The sequence below is a fragment of the Diabrotica undecimpunctata genome, chromosome 7, assembly GCF_040954645.1.
Source record: "Diabrotica undecimpunctata isolate CICGRU chromosome 7, icDiaUnde3, whole genome shotgun sequence".
Classification (NCBI taxonomy): domain Eukaryota; kingdom Metazoa; phylum Arthropoda; class Insecta; order Coleoptera; family Chrysomelidae; genus Diabrotica; species Diabrotica undecimpunctata.
In genome coordinates, this window is record NC_092809.1 from 45,612,789 (window position 1) to 45,638,975 (window position 26,187).

The 26,187-nt window shown below is 33.3% G+C and overlaps 1 protein-coding gene across 1 annotated transcript in view; it reads left to right on the forward strand.

Annotated features, from left to right (window-relative positions):
- Positions 1-26,187, forward strand: part of LOC140446358 (uncharacterized) — an 88,735-nt gene that overhangs the window by 60,792 nt on the left and 1,756 nt on the right. The window contains exons 9-15 of the mRNA XM_072538901.1: positions 5,072-5,108; positions 7,518-7,770; positions 8,210-8,382; positions 13,616-13,778; positions 18,683-19,002; positions 20,298-20,490; positions 23,106-23,348. Of these exons, the coding sequence (XP_072395002.1) occupies positions 5,072-5,108; positions 7,518-7,770; positions 8,210-8,382; positions 13,616-13,778; positions 18,683-19,002; positions 20,298-20,490; positions 23,106-23,348 (1,382 nt within the window). The remainder of the gene's footprint in view (positions 1-5,071; positions 5,109-7,517; positions 7,771-8,209; positions 8,383-13,615; positions 13,779-18,682; positions 19,003-20,297; positions 20,491-23,105; positions 23,349-26,187) is intronic.

Below are 26,187 nucleotides of genomic sequence, written 5' to 3' on the forward strand. Positions count from 1 at the left end.
GTAGATCTTCTATGTCTTCTTCACTTGTAGATAGGTACTCTGTTTTCGCGAGGTTAATATCTAGGCCAGCCTTGATATATTTTTCTTGTAGTTTCTTCATCATGTAGCTGGGGTCGTCTTGGTCTTGTGCAATCACTACTTGATCGTCTGCAAAGCTTAACGTATATAGGTATTCATTCAGTGCCGGTACTCCCATGCCTTCGCATTTTCTTGTCCATGTAGTCAACGCTTTCTCTAAGTATATTTTGAATAGGGTTGGAAATGTGGAACAACCCTGCAGAGCCCTTTTGTTGTGGTGAAGTCTCCTATGATTCTCGTTCCCATTTTAATGGACACTTCATTTTCTTTATACAGAGCTTTTGTAGATTCCATGAGTTCCGTCTGTATTTCTAATTTTTACATTGGCTCCCATAGTTCTGACCTTGGTACAGAGTCATACGCCTTTCTCAGGTCCACAATTGCCAAATGTGTATATCTATTTTTTGCTTTTTTCTTTTCCACTAGTTTTTCCAGTGTGTATATGTGGTCTATGCATGATCTTCCTGCCGTGAAGCCTTCCTGATCCTCCTCGATGTTGCCTTTTATCGCTTGCTCTATCTTTTCTTGCAGTATCTTCACATATAATCTTCCTATTGATGATATTACGCTTATTCCTCTGTAGTTTTCGCATCGTTTTCTATCTCCTTTCTTAAATATGGATGTCATATATGCCTCCGTCCTTTCTTTTGGGAGCTGTTCTCCATTTATGGCTTTCTGAAATATCCATTGTATCATCCAATGTAATTTTTTTGATCCGTATTTTATAAGCTTAGGCGAGATGCCTCCAGGTCAGGCCTGTGTTTTCTTATTTTTAATTCCTTTTTTGGTCGTTCTCATTTCCCTATCTGTTATTTCTATTTCTTGTTGTGGGGATCTGCTTCGTCTTCGCCTGTTTTCATTTCCAATGAATTGTGGTATTTGTTCTGTTAATAGTTCCTTGTAGTAGTCCTTCCATTATTTGTTCTGTATATTTCCCAATTTAATTTTTTCTTTTGGGTTTTGTTTCAATCCTCTCAGTACTTTCCATGACTCCGCAGTTCTTGTACCTCCTATGTATGTTTTAATATTCAAGCAGGTTATTTCCCATTCTTCATTCTTTTGTTGTATTATTTGTTTTTTCACTTCTCTATCTTTTTTCTATATTCTTTATAAACTTCATCGTTGTTTGTAGTCAGCCATTTTCTGTATAGTTGCTTTTTTTGTTCAATTATTCTTTTTGTTGGTTCATTTATTTCATAATAGTGTTCTTTATTTGTTACATGTTCTTTTTCTCCAAGGGCTTCGAATGCTGCCTGTTTTATACTCGCCTTTATATGCTCGTATGTTGCCGTATCTAAATTCTATTAATTTTTAGTCTTGACGTTGTTGGTATAGTTCTCTTATTGATTGTCCTTGAAGTGGTTCTATATTGTATTGTTTTTCTCTTATAGTGTTCAACGGTTCTTCTGTAGAAGGGCTCTTGTTATGTTTCCAATTAATGCTCATTTTTCCTGTCAGTAGTTTATAGTCTGTTCCATATCCTGCTCTTTTTCTGATTCGTACATCTTTGATCTTTATTGTGGTATCTTGTTTGATTATTATGTAGTCTATTATCGGCTTCAGCTTTCGTGTTTCTTGCGTCCATGTAAATTTATAAATATTTTTATGTCTGAAGAATCTGTTGGTGATTTTTAGGTTGTTCTTTTTCTTCAGGTGCCATCTTCGCTACGGAGGTTGGCAACCATCATAACTATTTTAATTTTTGAGGCAGTGCCTCTAAATAGTTGTTTTGAGCTGCATCCAAACCATTCTCTCAGGTTTTTAAGCCACGAAATTCGTCTTCTTTCGGTGCTTTTTCTACGATCTATCTTTCCTTGTATTATGAGTCGCAGGATGCCATACTTCTCGCCCGCATCACATGTCCATACTATAGGTTTCTTTCTTTAATTGTAAGTTCAACTTCCTTCTCTTTACCTATTCTTCTTAGTATTTCTTATTCGTAACTCTATCTACCCAGGAAACCCTCATAATTCTTCTATAGGTTCACATTTCAAAGGCGTTAAGTCGTCTCAGGTTGTTTAGCTCGCATAATTTAATCAGACGTTCTTGGTTATCGTTTTGTTCATCGTTTCCAAATCTCCCACTACTTTATCGTTTTCTTTCCTTCCGGTTCTGCCGTTAAGGGCTCCTGTTATAATTATCTCCACGTTCTTAATTAGCTTTATTTGATGTTAGAGTTGTTTCGTGAAATGTTCTTTTTCTACTCTCGGGGAATCGTCTGTTGGTGCATATACTCCGAGTATCACTGTCTCTTTACCGTATATGTCTATATGTATTTTAATTATTCTCTCGTTAATTGGTTTCCATGTTCTAAAAGTGTTCTTCCACTTATTTTTGATTAGTATTCCCACTCCTGCCTTTGCTCTACATTCTTTATTAACTCCAGCAGTGGATATGGTCTTCTATTGTTTCCGTTCCATTTCCTTTCTTTTTGGTTTCTGTTGTTACTAGTATGTCGATGTTGCTTTCTATAAACTCCTTGCTTTGTTCCATCCTTGTATATTCCATGTTACACATGGAAGGCCCCCCGTAGCCGATGGAGCTCCCTCCACCTGTGGATTTCCATCCGGGGATGTGTTTCTTCCGTATTTGGCTTTGTCATCTTGAGATTTTCGTTCTTCTTACCCTTATGTTTTTCTGTGTGTTAGGTTGCTAATTTCTAACGCCACAACCCCCGTTTGGAGGACCTTTTCTTCAGCCGCCCATTCTGGATCAGACGTTCTTGGTTCTTCCGCCCTCTTGACCATTGTGAGAGCAATTTCCAGCAATCCTCTGCTCTCGAGTCCGTTGGCCGGTTAATAATATACAAACTTTTACCAAATCTTAAACTATTCCTTTTCATTTTGAGTGAAACTTGCATTAGCCAGATTTTCAAAGTTTGTAGCATTTTGTTTAAATCTCTTGCAAACAAAATAATTCGCAACTTTTTTAAAGTAAAATTTTTAATGCTTATTAGGTATAACTTTTATATTAATGAAATTAAGTAATTTAGTGCAAAGTTTAAAATAAGAAGGTTTTGAAAGTTATTCGCACGTACGAAAACTGAGTTATACTTGGAAAAGCCTCATCGAATGCCATTTTGCAATTGTTTTTAACAAAATTTGTTACTCTGGTTCTATCAATCGGATCAAAGTTTACTAAACTCCATTTTGTTCATTTTGTCAAAAGAAACAGCTTTGATTTTGGGTAAAATTCAATATCTTTAACAGTTTAGGAGATATAATCGTTTAAACAATTTAATTGTTAATAACAAATTATCTGACGGGTTTTCAGCCTGGTACCCTCATAAAATTGACTATACGAACCAAAAGACATAAAAAAACATCAAGGTAACGAGCAACATAAAAGTGCATACTCAACCTCCTCTGGCTCCTATACTAAGACGACAGACAGTTTGAAGAAAAAGACTGCTAGTTAATTATCTAGTATCTACTACCAATATTTATTTTTATTGATATTGTTGCTCTGTAACTTTGTTAGATTTTGTTTGGACGGTGATAAATTTTAGAAATCACATTAACGTTATCCAGAAATTTATTTAGGTTCATATATTAATATTGATAACAATTTAACATTTTTATCTTGTCCAAAACAATAATTCTTTCAAGATAATAGTATTACAATATTAGCCTGACAGTGAAATACATTAGGAGTTCAACAAAAATTTATTTGATAATTTTTATTTTAATTTATTTCAATGCACCAAATATTTGTTCAAGAATAAGGGGTAAGTAGGATTGTTTTTTATTTATTAGGACTTATTTTTGTACAGTATAATTAAATGCAGCCAATCTTATTTCCTGGTCGTTCTTCATGTTATGTTTTTCATTCCCTTGTGATTTCGTTTTTTATTCACAGATCATGTTTTCCTATGATATCTCTCTGTTCGCTTTCATCAATTTTCGCATTAAAATTTCCCGTTACAATATTGAGCTCGTATTTCTTTGTAGATGCTATCCTTCTAAATCATTACAAAAATTTTTAAAATCTTTGTTGTCCTAGTCTTGTGTGGGTACACGCACCTGTAATACATTCACATTTATTGTTATTTGCAATTCATTATTATCCTAGAATTCCTCTACATACTAATTCTTAATTTTATCCTTTTTTGCCACTTTATTCACTCATCTAAACATTCTTATTTCTACTAGATGCATTCGCTGTTTCTCTTTTTTTATAACTGCCCCACTCCAATTCTACTGCGTACATCTCCATCTATTGCCCCCTACCTTGTAATACGGATTCTAGGTACTTAAAGCTATTACTTTTTACAATCATTTCACTATTAAAAAATTAATTAAAATCCTTTGTAAAAGGTATATATTACATATATACCTTTTACAAAGGATTTTAATTAATTTTTTAATATATGGTATACAGCCAAATACAGGAACGTAGATTCCTTGTGGATTTCACTATTAGTCCTGTCATCAGAGATCTGACCCCTAAAAATGATACGAACCAGCTGAATTTAGCTGAGAATGTCAACTTTCATCATCATAAGAGGCTCGACAATCCGTTGTGGATCTTGGCCTGCTCACAAAAAAGTCTCCACTCCTGTCAATTCCTGGCAACTTCTCTCCATCTTCTGACCTTGGAATCTGTAGGTCTTCTTCCACATCATCAATCCATCTCCTTCGTGCTCGTTCTCTACTTCTTGTGCCCTCTGATTTTGAAAATTTTAATCTCTTCGTGTATTCGTGATCTAACATCCTAGCAATGTGTCCAGCCCATCTTAGTCTCTGCAGTTTAACGTATTTCACAATATCTGGATCGGTGTATACCGGATATAGTTTAAAGTTGTATCTTCGACGCCATAGCCCATTTTCATTTATGGTCCCAAAAATCTTTCTAAGAATTTTTCTCTCAAAAATACCAAGAAGTCTTTTATCACTTTAAGAGAAAGTCCACGTTTCAGCCCCATATATCAAAACCGGTCTTTTGCTATGCGTCTTTTTATTTTGTCGCTTGTCATGTTTATTGCGTTTACTAGCGATCCAAGATATGGAAATTCTTTGACTTACTCGAAGGTATGGTTAAGTTAATTCTTTGTTGGATATTTTGGGGGTTTTTAGAAGCCAACATTTGGTTTTTTCCTCGTTTACCATAATTCCTAATTCACTTGCCGCTTCCGCAAGCCTTGTAAAACACTGCACAATGACTCTCATACTTCTGCCCACTATAACTGTATCGTAAGCGAATACGAGAATTTGCGTGGATCTATTAAAAATAGTTCCATTCATTCTAATATTGAATTGTCTGATTGCCTTTTCCAAGGTAATATTAAAGAGGAGACACGCTAGCGCGTCTCCCTGTCTTAGACCATTATTAATGTCAAAAAACGTAGAATTTTCTCCTTCAATTCTAACGTATGAGCTTACGTTTTGCATTGTTAATTAAGTCAACTTAACTAACTTAGATAGGATCCCAAAGTCTATCATTGCATTATATAATGCAGTTTTTTTCATACTGTCATAAGCTGCTTTGAAGTCGACAAAGAGATGGTGTGTATCTATGTTCAATTCAAGTGACTTTTCTAGAATCTGCCTATGTGCTTGAATTTGATGTGTAGTTGACTTTCCAGCAGTAAATCCACATTGATAGTGACCAACAATATCCTTTGTAAAATGTTTAAGTCGTTCAAACAATACATTGCCGAAGATTTTATACGCAGATGCTAACAGAGTAATGCGTCTATAGTTCTTACACTCCAGTTGATCACCCTTTTTATGCAACGGACATATTATTCCCTTTAGCCTCTCTTCTGGTACCAATTTATTCTGCCGTATAATTACTATTAGTTTATGGATTGCTGCAGAAAGATAATCACCACTTTTTTTATACATTTCCAAACAGATTTCATCGATTCCTGAGGCTTTATTTTCTTTGAGTTTTAGGATGGCATTGGATACTACTTCTCTTGTTGGGTCTTCCCTGTGTAATTGACATTGTAGATTTTTACTTTACAAACTTTTAATCGTAGTTTAAATTCTCAATGGTTATTATTTAAGAATTTGTCGTATTTCCTCGTTTCATTTTTATCGAATAAACTTTGTACCTCGTTGAAAGTGTTCTGTTCATATCCCCTCTTCTTACGTCGATGGATACGTTTTTCCTCTCTTCTAAGATGTCTATACTCTTTTTTTTCCGTGTACAACCTGCGTCCATGGTTTTTTTATATGCTGCGTTCTTTTTATTTGTGGCCATTGCGCACTCATGATCAAACCAATGATTTTTTGTCTGACTTGGTTTTTCCCAATATTTCAATCGGTTTCTGTAACACAATATCTCGTATATTTGCCCATAGTTGGTTAATATCTGCTTCTTCTTCTAAATTTTTTGTTCTTATTTGGTCTTCTATTTGCTGTCTGTATACATTTGCAATGTCTGGATCTTTTAGTTTATTAATGTCGATTTTTCTCTCTTTTTCCCGATTTCCTTTTTTAAATTGGATATTCTTTTTTTAAATCGTGCTTTAACTAAATAGTGATCACAATCTATGGTTGTTCCTCTAAAAGACCTAACACCTAATAAGTTAGAGCAGTGTTTTGCATCGATGATTATATGATCTATTTGGTTAATCGTTTCATTATCAGAAGATTTCCAAGTTTCCTTATGTATATCTGTTATCATTAGAGTCTACGTGTAGGCTCTCTTTTCCGATGACGGGCGAAAATATATTCTCTCTTCCGACTTTGGCATTAAAGTCTCCTGCTATTATTTTGATATAAGTTTTTGGGCACTCATCGTCTACTCTTGGTCTAGTGCCTCAAAGAATATGTCTTTTTCATCATCCTCTTTTTCTTCCGTTGGATCATGGATGCTAATAATATCGAACTTCCCTTCAATTTTTATTCCCTTCTTCTACGATTAATAGCTTTGAAATCAATTACAGTATGTTTGACCATACTGCTTACCATAAAGCCGGTACCAAATTTGTGTCGGGTAGGATGTCCACTGTAGTAAATATTGCAGTTATTTTTTACCAGGATGCCTGAGATGAGCTAGTCCATCTCATTTCCTGTAAAGCAATTATACCTTCTTTGGCTTTGTTCATTTCTCGTATGAGCAGAGCCGTGGCTCCAGGATGATAAAAGCTTCTTACGTTCCACGTGCTCATGTTTAAATCATTAACCTTATTTAGTTTGCGAATTCGTCGTAGGTTAGACAGTCCGGTTTCTTTCTTTGTAGCTCTCATACAAAAAGTTTTTTACAGGGTTGGGTAGTTAACCCAAAGCCAAAACTCCTTTTCGGAGGGCCATTTTACCTACTCTCGTCAGCTCCTGACCCAATTTTTCACCCAGGTTGGATACCGGATCTCCAGTGGGGTTGCTTGGTTTACAGGGGACACCAGCGAGAAGATAAGAGTCGGGGGTCGAGTACCTCTTTATCCCCCGAATGTATACTTTGGACCCCAAAAATTAATTAATTATTTTTAGGTCACAGTCAACATGTCAATCCCCTCAAATAGCTTCTTAATCAACTTTCTTGTAATAATAGCAACGATACTATTTAGTGCTATTATTTACATAAAATATAAATATGCATATTGGAAAAGAAAAGGTATAGTGCAACTTAAACCAACATTTCCTTATGGAAACCATGGAAGTGCGCTGCCTAGAGGAATCGCTTTAGGTGGGGTAGTAAAGAGGTTCTACGATGAGTTCAAAAGACAAGGACTAAAAGTAGGAGGTATGTAGATCTGAATTTAAATCTAGATCTAGAATTACTACTATTATTTTTAATTTTTTTTATTTTTGTTTAAAACTTAAAAAAAAAGGTGTTCACGCATGGTGGAGTGGAAGAATTAATTTGCTTTGCAAGTTCCTTGAGGGAGTAGTAGAGAAGTAGTATGACCTAAGAGAGACACTAATGGAAAAATATAATTAGGAAAGGCGACCTAGCATAAAGCAAAATTTAAAGAGAATACGATGAAGTAGTAATGTTGGAGACCTTTATAGAAGGAGTGTCCAAGAATTTTTTTAAATGTTTGCTGTTATTAAAAATATTTTAGACTATTCCTGCTTTCTGTAATTAATAAACTTTTTATATTTTTTATTTCTAAGTGTATCTATTGAATTTAAATTTAGTATATTTTTCAAATTTTTTAGTTAAATTTCAATTGTTTTAGGTGTATATATGGGTCTAAGTCCGCAGTTAGTAGTGGTAGATCCAGAATATGCTAAGGATATTTTGACAAAAGATTTTCAATGTTTTACAGACAGAGGAATATATATCAATAAAAATAATGCTGTAAGTGTAAATATATTGACACAAGAAGGTGCAGAATGGAGAGAGTCAAGAGTAAGCACGAATATTTTCTTATTTAAAATATAATTTATGAACTTCTAAAAGGGCTACACAAAATATTAGTAAATTTTCTGATTGTCTATTTAAGTGACTTGATTTCGTCTACAACAGTACTACTACTGATGAGTACCTACTACAGATTCTAAATATTTTGACTAATAGGCGAGGAAACGAAGCCCATAAATTTTCTCCGTATAATGTATCGCAGTGAAATTTTCGCATTCGATTCGGTAAAATGTACAGAAAGTTTGTGAACAAAATTTGTGGTGGTCAAATGTAAAATTCCATTTTGTGCATAAAAAAATGCATTTCCGAAGTGCATAGAAAATAAAACATTAACAATTAAGAAAATATCAACAAAAATGGGTTTAATTTTGTTAGTCGGTAGTTATTGAGGTCGCTAAATACGAATATGATAAGAACGATGATCTCAAAGCTACCTGGTGCCCAAGATGGACTTCGTCTCCTGGAATATATTAATTTCATTCTAAATTTGTGGACAGTCATAAGTCGTGGGTTTTGAAGATCGCTGAATACAAATATGATAACGATGATTGTTCCAGAACTACCTGATGCCCAGGTTGGACCTTGTCTCCTGAAGTTTTATGTTATTTTCATTTCAAATCAGCCAAAAGTCACTACTCAGGGATTTTCGAGGTCGATGAACACAAATATTATGACATCCATGATCCTTGAGCTACCTAGAGCCCAGTGTGGACCTCGTGTCCTATAGATTTATGTTATTTTATTTCGAAATTAGTCAAAAGTGGGGGGGTTTTTCAATTATTAAACCTAAATATTAGGACGGAGATGATTTCCAAGATATCTAATGTCCAGTGTGGACCTCTCTTGTTAATTTGTTATGTAAAATTAAAACAATCGCAGTCGATGAAGTCTCTGCAATATTTAAATATTTTATGACTTACTACAAATCCATATCTCTATGCCGTAGGTTTAAACGGGTTTTATAGGTCGAATCAACAAACCAGTTAATCTTTCAGTTTAGTCATTTTGCACTTTCATTTTTCACTTCAGTTTTTTATCCTTTTTACTTTTTACAACAAAACCTTAAGACAATGAAATATAAACATATGTACCGTAGGTCATAGGTAATGATGTAGTCGAAGGGAGCTGGGTAAAAACTTAATCAAATATATTAGGCTCAGCAAAGGAAGTTCTTGGTACAAGAAAGATACATAAAAATAAATCTCAAACTCTCTTTAGTTCGACACAGAAATACAGGGAAAATGTAAAGAAAAGAAAAAGTTTATCTGAAGTGCATGCTTAGTTGTAAATACTACCATCCTTAGAGAGATATTGTTGGTCCGGATCATCAGAGGATGCCCGCAAGTGGAAGTATGGTCCCTACTGGTCTAGACTCTGGTGATGGACAAACTTCTTCTTCTTCTTTAGCATTAAGTAATCCAACTTTACACATAGGCCTTCCCCAAATCAATCCAGTGTCTTCTATTTTGCGCCACTTGCTTCCAGTTGTGTCCTCCGATCTTCTTAATATCATCAGCCCATCTCATTTGTGGTCTTCCTCTGCTTCTCTTTCCTAACCATGGCCTCCATTGTTGTATTTCGTGGTTCCATCTCTTATCCTTCAGTCGGTCATTGTGTCCTGCGAAGCTCCATTTTAATTTGGCAGCATGTTCTTTTACGTCTTTTACTTTGGTTTTGCTTCTAATCCATTTGTTTGTTTTTTTGTCTATAAGTCTCACCCCGAGCGTTGATCTTTCCATTGCTCTTTGTGCTTTTACTATTTTATCGATATTGGACTTGTTGAGTGTCCACGTCTGTGAACCATACCTGAGTATAGGGAGTATACACTGATCGTAAATTCTGGTTTTCAAATACTGTTCTATTTTAGTGCTTTTGAAGATCCAACTCAGTTTTCCAAATCCTGCCCACGCTAACCTTATTCTTCTGGTAATTTCGGCAGTTTGATTTTCTTTGTTAATTTTCATTATCTGTCCCAGGTAGATGTATTCGCTTACTGTTTCTAAATTTATGTTGTTTAATGTTATTTCTGGAATGTTCGATGTATTTGTCATTATTTTTGTTTTTTCCAAGTTCATCTTAAGACCTACTTTTTCCGAAGCTTGAAATAGTTGCGTCATTATAGTTTGTAGTTCTTCGAAACTTGTAGCGAATATTACAATGTCATCAGCGTATCTTAATTGACTCAGTTTTCTTCCATTAACATTTACTTCCTTATCTGCCCAGTTAATGTCTTTGAACACGTCTTCAAGTCCAAGTGTGAATAGCTTTGGTGAGATAACATCTCTCTGGCGAACTCCTCTGTTGATTGGTATAGCTTAATTGGTATAGGACGGACTAATAGGGACTTTTATAGATAAATAGTCATAAAACAATTTTATATATGCATATGATTTGGTGGATCTATTATCATTATATGGAGCTGAGACTTGGACATTAAAAAATGCAAATTAAAAAGAATAGAGGCTTTCAAACTCTGGTTATACCGCAGAGTATTAAAAATATCATGGACTGATAGAATTACAAATAAAGAAGTACTGGAGAGGGTTGGTAAAGAAACAGAATTAATTACCACTATACAAACCAAAAAACTGGAATACCTAGGCCAGGTGATGAGGAGACCAAAATATGAAATTTTGAGACTCATCATACAGGGAAAGATTCAAGGAAGAAGATCAAAAATAAAAAAAGCCATTATGATTGCCAACCTCCGTAGGGAGACGGCACTCTCAGAAAAAGATATGATTTGGTAATCATTTCGCAAGCAAAGTACAATACAGTCAGGGATCGTATAAAGAGGGCAATAGAACTAATAAGATAATGGACAGAGGGGCCAAATATAAATCCGCATAAAACCAATATGTCGCATTAACACACAGATAGTGATTAAAGAGATAGGTTTATTTAATCTTTCTTCTTTTTTTTCGCTTGCCATATCAGAATTATCCGACGTTGGCGATCACCATTGCGAAGGCTTCTCGATCTTCTGCAATATGGAATAATTGTCCTGCATTTGTTATCTGTGTCCATTCACGAATGTTTTTTAACCAAGAAACTTGTTTTCTTCCTATACCTCTACGGCCCTCTATTTTACCTTTAAGGATCAGTTGTAATATTTTATATCGACTTCCCCTTACTATATGTCCCAGATAAGACATTTTTCGATGATTAACGGCCTTTAGCAGTTCTCTATCTTTGTTGACGCTCCTTAGTACTTCTTCATTACTTTTACTTGCTGTCCAAGGTATCTTCAGCATTCGTCTATGAACCCACATTTCCAATGCTTCAATTTTGTTCATGATCGATACTTTTAGCGTCCACACTTCTGCAGTATACAAAAGTACGGACCAAACATAACAATTAACCATTCTTTGTCTTAGTCATTTAATCTTTTGATATAAGAAATTCAGTTAAAGGAAAAAGTAGAGTATTTCAGAGTTATCTTATACTTGAAATTCACCTGTAACCGGCAAAGGGAAAAAATAACAAACAGCGCAGGGATTAAGAACGGACTTGGTACACTGTTTATACAACTAAACCCTCAATTACCTAATATATAGAAAATAAAAATATCGCGACTGAAAGGCAATCTACATTTATTTTAAATAAAAGTCATAAGATCAATAATGATATAAGTGACAGAAACAAAACCTGACAACTTGATACAGAGAGGACAAAAAGGTTGTTAGAAATAGCAAAGATGGAAACACTTAGAAAAATTGATGGTAAAACACTATGGGACATAGGTCTAAGTACAGATGTACGACGTAGATACAAGGTGGAGAACATCAAGAACTGGGTAAAAAACAAAAGAGTAGAACGAAACGGTCATCTAAGCCAAATAACAATAAATAGAGTAGTAAAGACAGCAAGAGACGGTGCTCCAATAGAAAGACGATTGGTAGGAAGACCACGAAAACGATCGAACAAGAACTTACTAGAGGTACATTTAAAGACAGAGTTATATCTACATAAAAATAAGAAGAAAAAGAAGACCAACAGAAGAGTTTAAGTCATTATTAACCACTTAAGAATTGGTGCCTGACAATACAACTCACACAAATACTAAACACAACACACACTTTTTTAACTAAAAAAAGATCCACTGTCAACATATATATCCACTTCTTTATTCTACGGAAGGTAAAATACATCATGCTTGACTGTCCATTGTTCAGGGGAAAAAGAACACAAGCAATCACAGCTCACGTGAAAACCACGCGGAAGGAAAATAGTTCAATAGTGATAGATTATGTCTTCTTTTTTTCTTTCTCCTCGTTGTTGTAGGACATAGTTCTGTTTTTTATATTATGTTAATATTTTGTATTGTGTTTATGTGTTATTGCCCATTTCGATATTCTTCCTGGCTCCATTCTGTCGATATGATCTCTTCATTTGCGGCGTCGTGCTCGTGTTCATCTCACCTCATCCTGGACTCCAATTTCTCTTAATGTATCGTTACTCCTTAATGTATATCTGAGAAAAATTCTTCTTATCTTAATTAACACTTTCATTTTCATTTTTGCAATTCTCATAAAATTATACTATTCTATTTTATGTATATACTCGTCTATTTGTTATCCCACAAACCTGTGTGGTATAAATTATATGTGTAAATGAAACAAAACTTTTAAACTATTTGTAAATTTAGTCCTACTAATTATGCAACCATAGTACGCCATATTTGATTACTAAAGTTCATTCGTTTACCAAATTCCCATCAGTAAACATGAGCACGTGTTGATATTCGCCGTCTCATTCGTCAAGAGGCTATTAAATATAATTTATTACCTTAAGCGAGACAGATTCTCATGTTACAGATCCCGACTTGCCAGCATTTTAAATTCAAATTGTATCGTGTTGATTTTTAAGTTAATATATTGTGCTATATTTATGTTATAGTTATTGTTAAGTTATTTATGGGTCGTGTTATTTTTTAGAGTTTAGTTTAATTGTGATATAATGATTAAATTTCAAGAAATTCTTACACTAATAGTTTCAAAAGTAAATATTTTTAAAAATCATATGATACATAGGTTGTACATCAGTACGACCCTGTTTGGCTTACACGTGGTTCTATTGACTATTGCGAATTTGTAAAATGAATAGGGTTTAGCCATCTGATCAACTTTCTGACTAGAAAACCTGGTTTTTGTGCACATGCGATTAAGTTCTAAGGCGCTGGAAATCCTGAGCCTTGACTCATAAAATGTTTTACTTTTAGGCCAAATTCACGAGCATTTTTACATCAGCAAAAATGAAATATTTCTTTGAAACTCTAAGAAAATCCAGTGAAGAATTGAGGACAAGCTTAAAACAATTTGTTGACAATGATAAAGATATGGATATATTTGAAATGATAGCGTGTTACACCACGGATATTATAGGTAATTAGTAATATTTTTTTAATATGAGTATTAATTTCATTATCCAGTTAACTTTAAGATGTTGAGCTTCGTCTAGAACTGCAATTAGGTTATAGAAAATATTTTCTTATAATTGAAATTCCTATTATGGCAAAATCTATGACTATAAATTAAATATAAATAAGTATCTTACAATGAAGCAAATATTTGAAAATAAATTATAATTTATATTTTTCAGATTTTTTACCGATATTGCATTTTTTAATATCTGATAGCACAGTAGACTCATTCTATCCTTCGTCTACTTCATTCCAAGATTTAACTTCACTACTTTTTTTTTCATGGGCAATTTACAGTTTTTGTTATTCATTTTGGTTTATAATCCTATTGAGTCTTCTAACATCTTCCTTAGGTTTTCCAAACGGCTGCTTTTCTATAGTTTTGTCTCTTACTGCCACTATGTTCAAAAAGTGCTATAACTGTCAGTTGTTGTTTTAAAATGGTCTTGTTAAAAAGCACCTTCGGAGATGACAACCCTTAAATGGCACATTCAATAGATTAGTGGAAGAGTTTTCATATAATCCCCATCGTTTCCAGGTGTATACTTACTATTAAACCAATATCCAGGAAAAAACATTCTAATATCGCATGAATTTTTTATGTTAAAAAAGACCTTTTTATCGTTGTTATCGTACCAGAGTAGGCTGGAAATCTAAATGAACTTCTTATTTTCATTAATATTAGTTCAATACTTTAAAACTATTTCTGAAATGATACAAATCCAAATATTTACTAAAATTACACAATTACCCGAGGAATCATGAAAAAAATCAAAGGAAGATCCAGAAAAACTATTTTTGTATAGGCTGTAAAGACTGGTCGTCTTAACAATCGTCGTCCAAAATGTTGCAGATCAACGAAATAAAAATTCATTACCTAATTTTTGTCAAGGTTTAAACGAAATTCTCATTATTTCCATGAAAAAATCCACATTTCTGATTAAACTAAGAGAACCCCTGAGATCGACAATACAATTCATCAGACCAACAAATATTGCTCTTAGTATGCAATACATTAATAAATAAAATAATGTTAGATATCTTCTAGCAAATTATTTGCCACTTCAGAGCCGCTGAGACAAAATTTAATATATATTCTCGTTCCTAAACGATGGAAACCTAAGTTGCTGAAGTCACGATGGCAACAGTCATTTTTCAAGCTAAATCCAATGCATTTTTAACAACTTCCATACTCAAGTTTTCCAAAAGTTGTAACGATTTCATTTTGCCTACCATAGGGTAAGATTATGGGGGTAGAAAATTGGGGACAGAAACTATGGGGGCGAAGATAGGGCAAGCAAAATAATCGTTACGTATGCGAACGGCACTCAAGGGGTTGCTGGAGAGCTGGGGTCGTGGATAAGTTGAAATAAATGGGTCAGATTGGGGTATCTACACAATGAATGAAATAAAGGGGTTACTTACATAAATCTCCTGGACAAAATGAAACAAGATATGGCAGACAAGGTTACCTCTAGCTATTTTAATTTGGACGCCGCTTCGAAGAAAACTTCCTGCTGGAAAAAGAAAGAAAATTTCTTCTTCCCTAAAATCAAAAATACATACAAGGGTTAGGAGATTTTCTAAAATAAAATAAACAAAGGATCAGAGAAACAAATCAAACGTTTATTTTTGTCTCATACAAACAGTTCAAAAAAATATACTATATAAATAGTTGCCAAATACAGAATAAAAAAACTTACATGTGTCCGTTTACAAACTCCGTTTACAAAGGGGTTGGAGATACTACAAAAACTTACAAATGTTACCGCACAGAGATTAACCTTTTTTTAAAACAAAAAAAAAACAAATTAATATCGAAACAAATAAAGCTAGCTGTCATATGTTAACATTAAATTTAAAAAAAAACAATTAAAATGACAGCTAAGTTAAACCATAAAATTTAAAATTTATTAAATATTACAATTCCTTTAAATTTTCATGAAAGCAATTATTAATAATTATAAAAAAAAGTCTGTCTTAACTTTAAAATTTAAAATGTTAATTGTTACCTTAATTTCACTTGTTTTACTTAACTTCAAAGAAAAAACTTGCTACTATCTCTGGGATTGGAGCTGCAAAGGACAAAACTCTCAACTTGGACAAAAGGAAACCATTTCCATACGCAGGGACGATTGAAACAGGAACTTGGTGGAGGAATCAAGCTAACGATGGGGACATCCTATATACTCATTTTACAAAATTTCTTCAGTGCCGGTGCACAAATCTTATGGTGATTACTCTGTTTTAAACTGCCATTATGCAAAGAGTATTATCACTTTAACCGGTCTTAAGACATAACACAAAGAAATTGAATCGACTCGCGATTCCTAATTACCCAAACATCTTTTTGCTCTGACATCTCTTGCTTGACTCCTTTGCGTTAGATTTTACAAATTCAACCAAAATAAATTTTCCTTTACGTCTCACAGCTAGTTTTTGCCTACAAACTTAAAACAAACATAATACCCTCGACAATCGTTCGTCGACAACCTTGAAATATCCCAGTTTTACTACGTCTTAGAAAAAACGTAGCAATTGACTTGCAGGGACTCGAATGTAAACAAATCGTTGTTCAGCGACAAAAAAATTTGAAATATTATAGTTAGAAATAACACGTACGAAATGGGGAATTTTGAATGTAAATAAAAAAAAAACACTTGAAAGATGGATACGAAACTTATATTATATTATCGATCATTTTTACATTGCCTTTTAAAAGACAAACGCAGATTTCCTGGTAATTTTTAATGCGTACTAACGAGATAAACGAACAGGGACGTATTATAAAATTTAAAACGCTAAAAAATAACAATCTAACCTTCCAAATTTTATAAGAACCAAAAAGTTACTCTTTGTGCAAAATTCTAGACAATTGTATTAAACCATCGACCATTACAATTGATATATATGTATATATATATATATATATATATATATATATATATATATATATATATATATATATATATATATTTATATATATATATATATATTACACAATATATATATATATATATTTATATATATATATATATATATATATATATATATATATATATATATATACTTATATATATATATATATATATATATATATATATATATATATATATATTGTTAGGGTAAAGAAAATTTAATTTTAAAATACAATATCTAAATTAATGAACTTACCCATAACTTTGTTTATCTCCGAACTTACTTAATAGATTTACAAAAAAAAACAAGATTATATCATATAATTATCAGTATAAATAACAATAGATCATATGATCCTAATGTTCTCTCCGATCCTATAAATTTGTAAAAAAAAAACTGTCTCTATTCAACTCTATATCCAAAAACAAAATTTCGCTCCGAATCTCTGGGCCTATCTTTTGTTTTCAATAAAACAAACTAAACTTTATGTTAATTCTCCTTATGCTGTTTCTCCACACCTTCTGATTTCCTTTACTCTCGTACCAAAACATATGCGGCCTCTCCTCAAATAATTCTTATATTAAAAAAAAGTCTTACAAATTTTGGATTTGAAGATTTCCTCTTACACTGTCACGGCTTTCTGCTGCGACAAACAACTTCACAAACTTTCTTTCACGATTCATCACTTTATCTCGCAACGTCCACACCTTTCTTTCTTATCACAGGAAACAACCTTTTCTCTTGCAGTTCTATCTTAGACCCCTCGTTTTTCCTTCCGCCCAAAAAAAACCAAACTAACTTCCCTTTCCTCTTATTTCTCCAATCCCTCTCTCGAACTAATCAAATCACTCAAAACAAAAATATCTTAAAAATCTACTTTCTTTCTCTCGTCAAACTTTCCTTGACTCACCAGACTGTCTTTTATTAGAATCCACTATCAAATTGCTTTGTTAACAAAACCCTAACGACCGTTCATTGTTTTTTGAACTGAATAGATAGCTTTCATTTTTAGACAATTTACATTACCTGGAAAAAATGAAGTTTTATATTATACAAATCCTTACTTTCTAAATCTAAGTTAAATAACGAAATATACAAATAGTTCATGGTAACCGAATATTAGGGAAACAAACCACCTTTCATTGTCCCGTTAGTTTACAAAAGTTCTTACACACTTTTAAACTTTTCATTGTTTGATGACGCACTTTACCTAAATTAATTACATATTCTTAATCTAAAGAAACAGATGCCTGCATATTCCAATTTCTTTAAAATTTGAGATTCCCAATAATTCTACTATTCTACTATTAAAAATTGACATCTTATGATAGTATAGTAAGACGCAGAAAATAAACTGCGCCTGTTCTACTAACAACTTGTTGGAATACCACAATGGCGACTGCATTGAATACTTACATCATACCGTAATTCATTAAATTGCCGGTACGCACTTCTGTGCTGTAAATCAATTGGTTTATTATGATTAAAAAAAGTTTGTATTTTTTGCCAAACTATATTTAATTTATTCATTCCAAAATAAGGGCGACAACTATTATTAATATTTAAAACAAGAATTATTAATATCTAACATCTCTACATGTTTCTGTTCGCTGCATAAATAAATTCAAAAATTAAATTGCAAGTAAATATACGCTCACAAGAACTGAATAATAAGTAGATTTAAGTCACTTTATTGTTTGACATATTATGATTTTGCATCATTTTGTGCGATTGCCAGTTATCTGCGCATGCGTTGCAACTACAAGACAATCTATTATTGGAAGAATAAATAATGGAATTAAAAATTAAGATTTAATAAGAAAACATTTGGGGTTATACACTACTCGGTGATCTTTTATTTTAAAAAGTCCTGATAACTTTAAATTCATAACGAACGGTATACACTGTACAAAATTTAGCGACTATTAACAAACCTTAATTCTTTAGGAGATGTTATCTACGGTATTGAAGCTGGCAGCTTTAAGCCAGAAGGTGCTGTTATCCGAAAATTGGGCAATGAGCTTTTTGGCAAATTTACATTGCTGGATCAAGTTAAATTGTTTCTTACGATCTGCTATCCAAACATAGCAAAAATATTTAATATAAGTCCAATTCAAGAACACATTGGAAATTTCTTCATTAAATTTTTTAAGGACGCTATAGAGTACAGGGAAGCAAACAATATCAAAAGGGCTGATTTTCTGGAACTCTTAATAGAAATGAAAAAGGCTGGAGTAAATCTGACCGATGAAGAGATGGGTTCTCAGGTATGTTTGATTTTTTTATAGTATAGAATAGAAAGTGGTAGTTTGTGTACCTATAATTAAAACTAAAGAATTTGAAATAAAAAATGCTTAGCGCTGTGGTTGTCGCAGTTAAAAATTATTGGACAAATAAATGCCAGAAACCAAAGTTCAACAATTAATACAAAAGATTTGCCGCCACAAAAGTAGGCAAGAAACGTTTTGTTTTTACAAAATCAATGTTTATTATCATCATCATTACCCTAGATCTTAAGATCTCTATTTATAGATATATACTTCCCTTTCCAATTGCCCAACTAATTTGATGTATTCCACTTTTACGCACACACACACACATACACACACACACACACACACACACACACACACACACACACAAACACACACACACACACACACATACACACATACACACATACACACACACACACATACACACACACACACACACACACACACACACACACACACACACACACACACACACACACACACACACACACACACACACACACACTCCAGCAGAATAATAGATTGATGTTACTGCGAACTTATTTCCCATTTTTAAGTCATTGCTCCAAATGAAGATTATAGACTTGGCAATAGAAAATATTTTGTTGCAAATGCATAAATCCACAGTTCCACAGAAACATGAAAACTGCAAGAAATTGGCCATTTACCTTACTACTATGTTTGTCATCACATTTCTTTGTGAAACTTTGTTTTCAAAAATAAATTTTTTAAAGAAAAAATATTGACCAAGATTGACAGATGCTCACCTTAAGGACACTATCTGCATTAACTGCTTCCAGCGTGAACCCAACTTTAAAAAACTAGCTTAAGGACACAAGTGTAATTTTTCACATTAATTTAAAAAATGTACACTTGTTGACTGTATTTCATACTGTGTTTTAAGTGAAAATTTAAATAAGCTAGCAAACCATACGAGTTCTTTTGGCAGAACTTCGTGATACGCCTCTGTCCAGTGAATCAAATTTAACGAATAAATTTGATTCACTTTATGGAAACGTGATATCGCCAATTTTTTTTCCTGGGCCTCCCCAAATCTATTTTAAAATATGTCTGGACCCCACCCAAAATTAGTTGCCGACCCCTGGCATCTGGACTCCTGGATCTGCAACAAGCACAAGAAGAAAAAGCTGAAAGTGCTTTTTTTTAACACTTTTGATGCTTTGTCGGCAGGGTATAGGAACAAAGTGTAGGTTACTTCACTTTTTTATTTTATTTTTTTTTAACTAGATCCTGCAGTATTACTAATTTTATTAACGAAAATTTAGGCATTCCTGTTCTTCGCAGCTGGATTTGAAACATCATCGATGTCTTCGTCTTTAACACTTTTTGAGCTTGCACTACACCAAGATATTCAGGATAAAGTTAGAGAAGAAATTTATACTGCTTTAAAAAGAAACAATGGTGAAATATCTTATGAAATGTTAAAAGAAATGACTCTTTTGGATAAGGCTTTTAACGGTAAAGTACGACTTATTTATCATACCTTACAATATTTAGTTTGTGCTCAAGTTCGGCTGCAGCTTAACAACGTAACTTAGCGTGTTTTTTGTAAAACATTCTCCTCTTGCTTGCTGTCTTCGGTGGCTGCGATCCTTGCAAAATTGATAGGTTTGTGTAAAAATTTTCCACCAGAGAGTTTGTGATTATTATTAGCTCTGTAGACGAATATTATTTTTGTTTTTCTGTTGGTATGCCATCGGTTCCTGGGTTTTTATTTTTCAGCTAGTTGAGAACCTTCTGTACTTCTGCTCGTAAAATAATTGCTCTTGTGTTCTGAGTCTGATGCTTTTTTTAAAGAGTCTTTGTTAAATTCTGAGCAGTATTTTTTTAGATTTAGATAGTATTAGATTCCCTAACGTTGGTAATCACATTGGCGAAAGATTGGCTTTCTTTCAATTTATCTGCGATTTTTGACTTTCCTGAATTTTATTGTAAGCTGAAGGATTTTATATCAACCTCTTATACTAACATACCCTTCTTCTTCTTCATGTGCCATCTCCTCTAAAAAGGTTGGCAACCAGCATGGCACTTCGCATTTTCGATACCGCTGCTCTAAAGAGGTCAGCAAAAGTGCAGTTAAACGAAGCTCTTAAATTGTTTAACCAGGAGATGCGTCTTCTTCCGCGACTCCTTCTACCCTATATTCTTCCTTGTCTTATTATTTGCAGCAAGTTATAACGCTCGCCCATCACTCGAAGGTTTCTAATCTGTCCGAAGCATATTTCTTTAATGTCCAAGCCTCCAACCCATAAAATAATACGGAGAAGACGTAGCATCTCAGAAGTTTATCTTTAAAGAAATTAAAATGTCCTTGCTGCTGAGTACTTTTTCCAGTTTGTTGAAAAAATTTCTTACCTGTCCTATTCTTGCCTTATCTCTTATGTTTACTCATTATTTTAGGTAATTATTGTACCCAGATATTTATATTTTTCAACTTTTTTAACTTGTTCTCCGTGTATAGTTATGTTTTCTTGGCGCTGTTGTGCTTTTGTAATTACCATAAATTGTGTCTTTTTTGTGTTTAGAGACAGTCCATTTTCTTCACTGACTTCTACCACTCTGTCAACCATTTGTTGTAAATCCTCAAGATATTCCGCTAGTAAAATAGTATCAGTAATAGTAAATTAGTAAAAATCAACCGTATATTATTGATTGGTCGGCCATTTACTTTTATTCCCATAGTTAGTTGTTTCTAGTGCCTCCTGGATTATTTCCTCGGAATACAAATTGAACAAAGTAGGAGACAGGACACAGCCCTGCCTGACGCTCATCTTAATCTGTATTTCATTTGAAAAGACGTTGTTCTCTTTTACCACAGCGATCTGATTATAATAGATAGCGGTAATGATGTCTCTCATATCTAAGTTTTTTTTTCAAGTAATTCGATAAGACGGTTATGTCTGACCTTATCGAAGGCTTTGTTGTAATCCAAGAAACACATATATACTGCCTGATTAACATCCATGCACCCTTGCACAAATACATTCACAGCGAACATGGCTTCTCTCGTTCCCAGTGCATTTCTAAATCCAAATTGTGTGTCACTTATGTCCCACTCAAGTTTGTTGTGTATTCTCCTGTGTATAATTTTTAAAAATATTTTGAGCGTATAACTCATTAAACTTATTATCCGGTGGTCTTGGCATTCTTTTGCATTTGGTTTTTTTGGTAATGTTATGAATATCATCAGCCAATCTCTGGCAATGATTCCTGTACTGTATATTGTATTGAATAAGTCGAAAAATATTCCAATTTGCTGTTCTTCTATTAACCGTATTATGTCTACAGGTATTTCGTCAGGACCTGTTGCCTTGTTATTCTTTGTTCGCTTTATCGCCTCTAATACCTCATCTTCTGTTATGTCTGGGCCGTTGTCGAACTTTTCCTGCTCTAATACTATCTCAGTCCGTTCGTCTTTGAATAGCTCTTGAATATATTCCTGCTATCTTTTAAGCCTTTCACCGACGTCTATAATTATTTTAGCGTTTTTATCCAGCAGTTTGTTTGATTTTTTGTTAACATTAGTGCCTGTTATTTCCCTAATTTTTTTATGAAGGTTTAAGTTATCATGTTTCTCTACCAACTGTTCAATCTTTTCGCATCTGTCACTATACCATCTTTCCTTAACATACCCTAGGTATGATATATTTTTACATTAACATTTTTAAATAATTCACGAGCACTACGTTATTAATCCTCATAGCTGTCTAGGATATTTGAAACATTCTTAAATGAAACCAAATCGCAAATACTTTGACTATTGATAGAATCAGCTTTAGAATCCAGGTTTGAGCTCCATATAGCAATATAGGTCAAATATAACTTTTGATCATCATTTATCGTAATTTTATGTTTAAGCTATCATTACAGAAGAATTATTTTACTCTTGGGATTACTTTATATTGGTCTACTTCTCCTGTGATGTAAAATATTCAACTTACCTTATTTGACTAAGCTGAGTCTCAACTAACGACTTCTCTTGTAGTACTGACTCTTACGGCCAATAGTGTCTTTACCAATTACATTTTTTTTTAATTTGTGTATTTTAAATTGTATTGTAAATAACATTTTAGAAACTGTAAGAAAATATCCACCCCTAAGTGCACTAAACAGGACATGTGTCAAAGACTACAAATTTAAGAACAGCGACATTGTGATCGAAAAGGGCACTCCGGTTATACTTCCTGTTATAGGATATCAAGCAGATGAAGATTTTTATTCCGATCCTCTGAAATGGGATATAAACAGATTCGAAGATAAAAATGAAAAACATGTAGGGTATTATCCCTTTGGAGATGGACCACGCAACTGTATAGGTAAAATTTTTATTATTTATTTTTTTCGAAACAAGTTCTCATTACTATAAATAAAAAATATGGCGGTCATATTGCCTGTTCACTATATGCTATATGCATATCTCTTCAATATGCACATTAGAAATTAATTTACTCTAAATGAAAGTAGCGTAGGAGAATATCATTGCCTACATTTTTTCTTAATAAATTTTCATAATGGAACATATAATTGAATTATATATCAATGCTATACTAATTTTCTCCATATAATGTCTTCCCCTTTGCATCCTCAGGTATTAGTTAACAGGGACTGCAGGTACACTATAATCGGTTCACCATTTGTCGATGGCTCATTACAAGTTTAACCCTAATTAGAGAACTGAAATACAGAGAGGATAGGTAATACGATATAATATTAAAAACCAACCTGAAACTGACGGTTTAGGATGTTTTCGACTAACCCACCTTGTATCTGAAGGAATACAATACCTTATAATTCTATTACGAGGGTATTTTGAATGGTTACAGATGACCGACCAGTGTGGTAGAGTATATGATTGAAACATTTATTTGAACTCAATAAATATATTTTTTAAATTGTACTTATGTAAATTGTATTATTTAATAAAACTTATTTATTTTATTCAAAAATAAAAAGTTTCTTGCCATTTGTAAATGATACATTAATTTGATTAAGGGGAAAGGCGCCAAATGTCGCCTGGCAAAATTTCCAATGTGTTTTAAATGTATCCATTATTTTCAAATCCGGAGAAAACTAATAAATATTTTTGAAAAATTTAAACGCAGAATGAAAGATTACATTATTACTGAGGGCAGAAAGTCCCTGAAAACTTCTACAATGTTTATTTTAATATGTTTTGTAACAGGGGTGAAAATAAAAGAGAAAATATAGTATAATTTTTAATTGAAAAAAATTGCATGCAAAAGAAACTTTTTATTTATTCTAATAAATATTTCATTCTGCCTTTAAATTTTTCAAAAATGCTTTTTAGTTTTCTCAGGATTTGAAAAAAAAATGGATACATTTAAAACACATTGAACATTTTGACAGGCGACATTTTGCGCCTTTCCCCTTTAATACCTTACGATAACAACTACTATTGCTTACCTTATATAATTACGATTAGAAAACTATTCAAATTCAAAATAAATAGGATCAACTTCGGAATTCGAGTCGTCTTGAGGGTTAATAATTAGCGGTTGTGTCTCTACGGTCGCATCAATTATGTTATTAAGATCCCACATTTTTTGTTATTCTTCTATTACATGTCTTACTGCATCTTTCCAGTTTTGTTCTGTAATATGTTGTAAAGACTCGTATAACAATTCACGTACAGCTTGTATTTTATATGATGTATTTTTTCTAGCCACATAACTTTTTATTTGTGCCCAAATGAGTTAAATTGGATTTATTTCGCAGTGATAGCGTGGAAGTCTAAGGACTGTGATGTTTCGCCTTTCCGCCATTTTGTCAACTACGTATTTCTTGAACTTAGATTTGTGTTGCCGGGCAATTTTTAAAAGTTCTGCTTTTACCATTTCATCTTCGAAAGGCAGATACTTATTCAGCAGCCAGTCAAGAATACCCTGTTTCTTCCACGCAGTCGTTGGAAGTCTTTCTACTAGTCGTGAATAATAAGGTGTATTATCTAATACTATAATTGAATTTGGTGGTATGTGTTCAATCATCTGCTCAAAATAATCTTCGAAAACATCAGCTGTCATCTCCTTGTGATAGTCTTTTGTGCTTTTGGACTAAAATTCCAACAAACCATGCTTAACAAATCCTTTTTTACTGCCAATGTAAGAAATTAATAATCTACTGCCTTTACCAGAAGGTGGGGAGATACCAGTAGACCAACCTTCCTTAAAGGCTTGCCTGGAACTTAATATTTTTTTATCTGACCAAATTTTTTTTAGAGTATGACCTGAGTTTACCCACGTTTCATCCTGGTAGAAGATGGGCCTCCCTTCAGCCCGGAATTTTCGTATGGATCTTAGATAATTTCTTCTCCAACATATTATCTCCTCCCGGTGAATCAAAAGGGATTTTCGGTCTGATTTCTCCCACCGGAAATTTAATTCTTTTAAAACTTGCCACAGTTTAGTTCGTCCGATATGAGGCAAATCCGGGTCGTCTCTAACTTCTTGTAAAATTTTGTTTAGGTGTGGTATTTCTTTTTTGAAAAAAAATTTATGAATTTTCCTTCGAATACAATTTTTGACAAATTCATCAATTTCAATAGGCATTTTCCCTCTCTTTAAGTATTCGTTTGTGTTTGGGTTAGCTATACCGTGTTTTTTCTTTCTGATAGGAACTTATATATAGTTGACTCCCCTACGCCAGTCATGTTGGCACAACTTTCGACTATGTTACAAACAGTGTTTGTGGGATTCTGAGAAACAAGAGCATCGTGAACATTCAGGACAATAGTCTTCTCTCTTGGTGAATAGACAGACTTACTGACTGTACGCAACAGTACCGGTGTAAAACTTGATGATGTTGATGATGAAGCCATCACAAACAATCCGACAAAACGAGCACGAGCGAAAGGTACGTATGTTCGTAGGTATATGGAATAAAAAATCACTCACGCACTTCATATAATTTGCAAAAGAAATATTCGAGACGCTCATTACTGCCGTAGACGCGGAAACACCGACGAGCCGTAAATTACATGCGATCAAAAACGTACTAAACAAAAAAATTGTTTTCGTTTGTAATAACTTCACCCTTTCAAGTTAAGTTAAGCACGTGGCCAAAGCCGGCATCTTTATACCTATTATATTATTAAAAATCTGGGGAATTCCATCCTAATTATCTTGCAACGAATAGTAC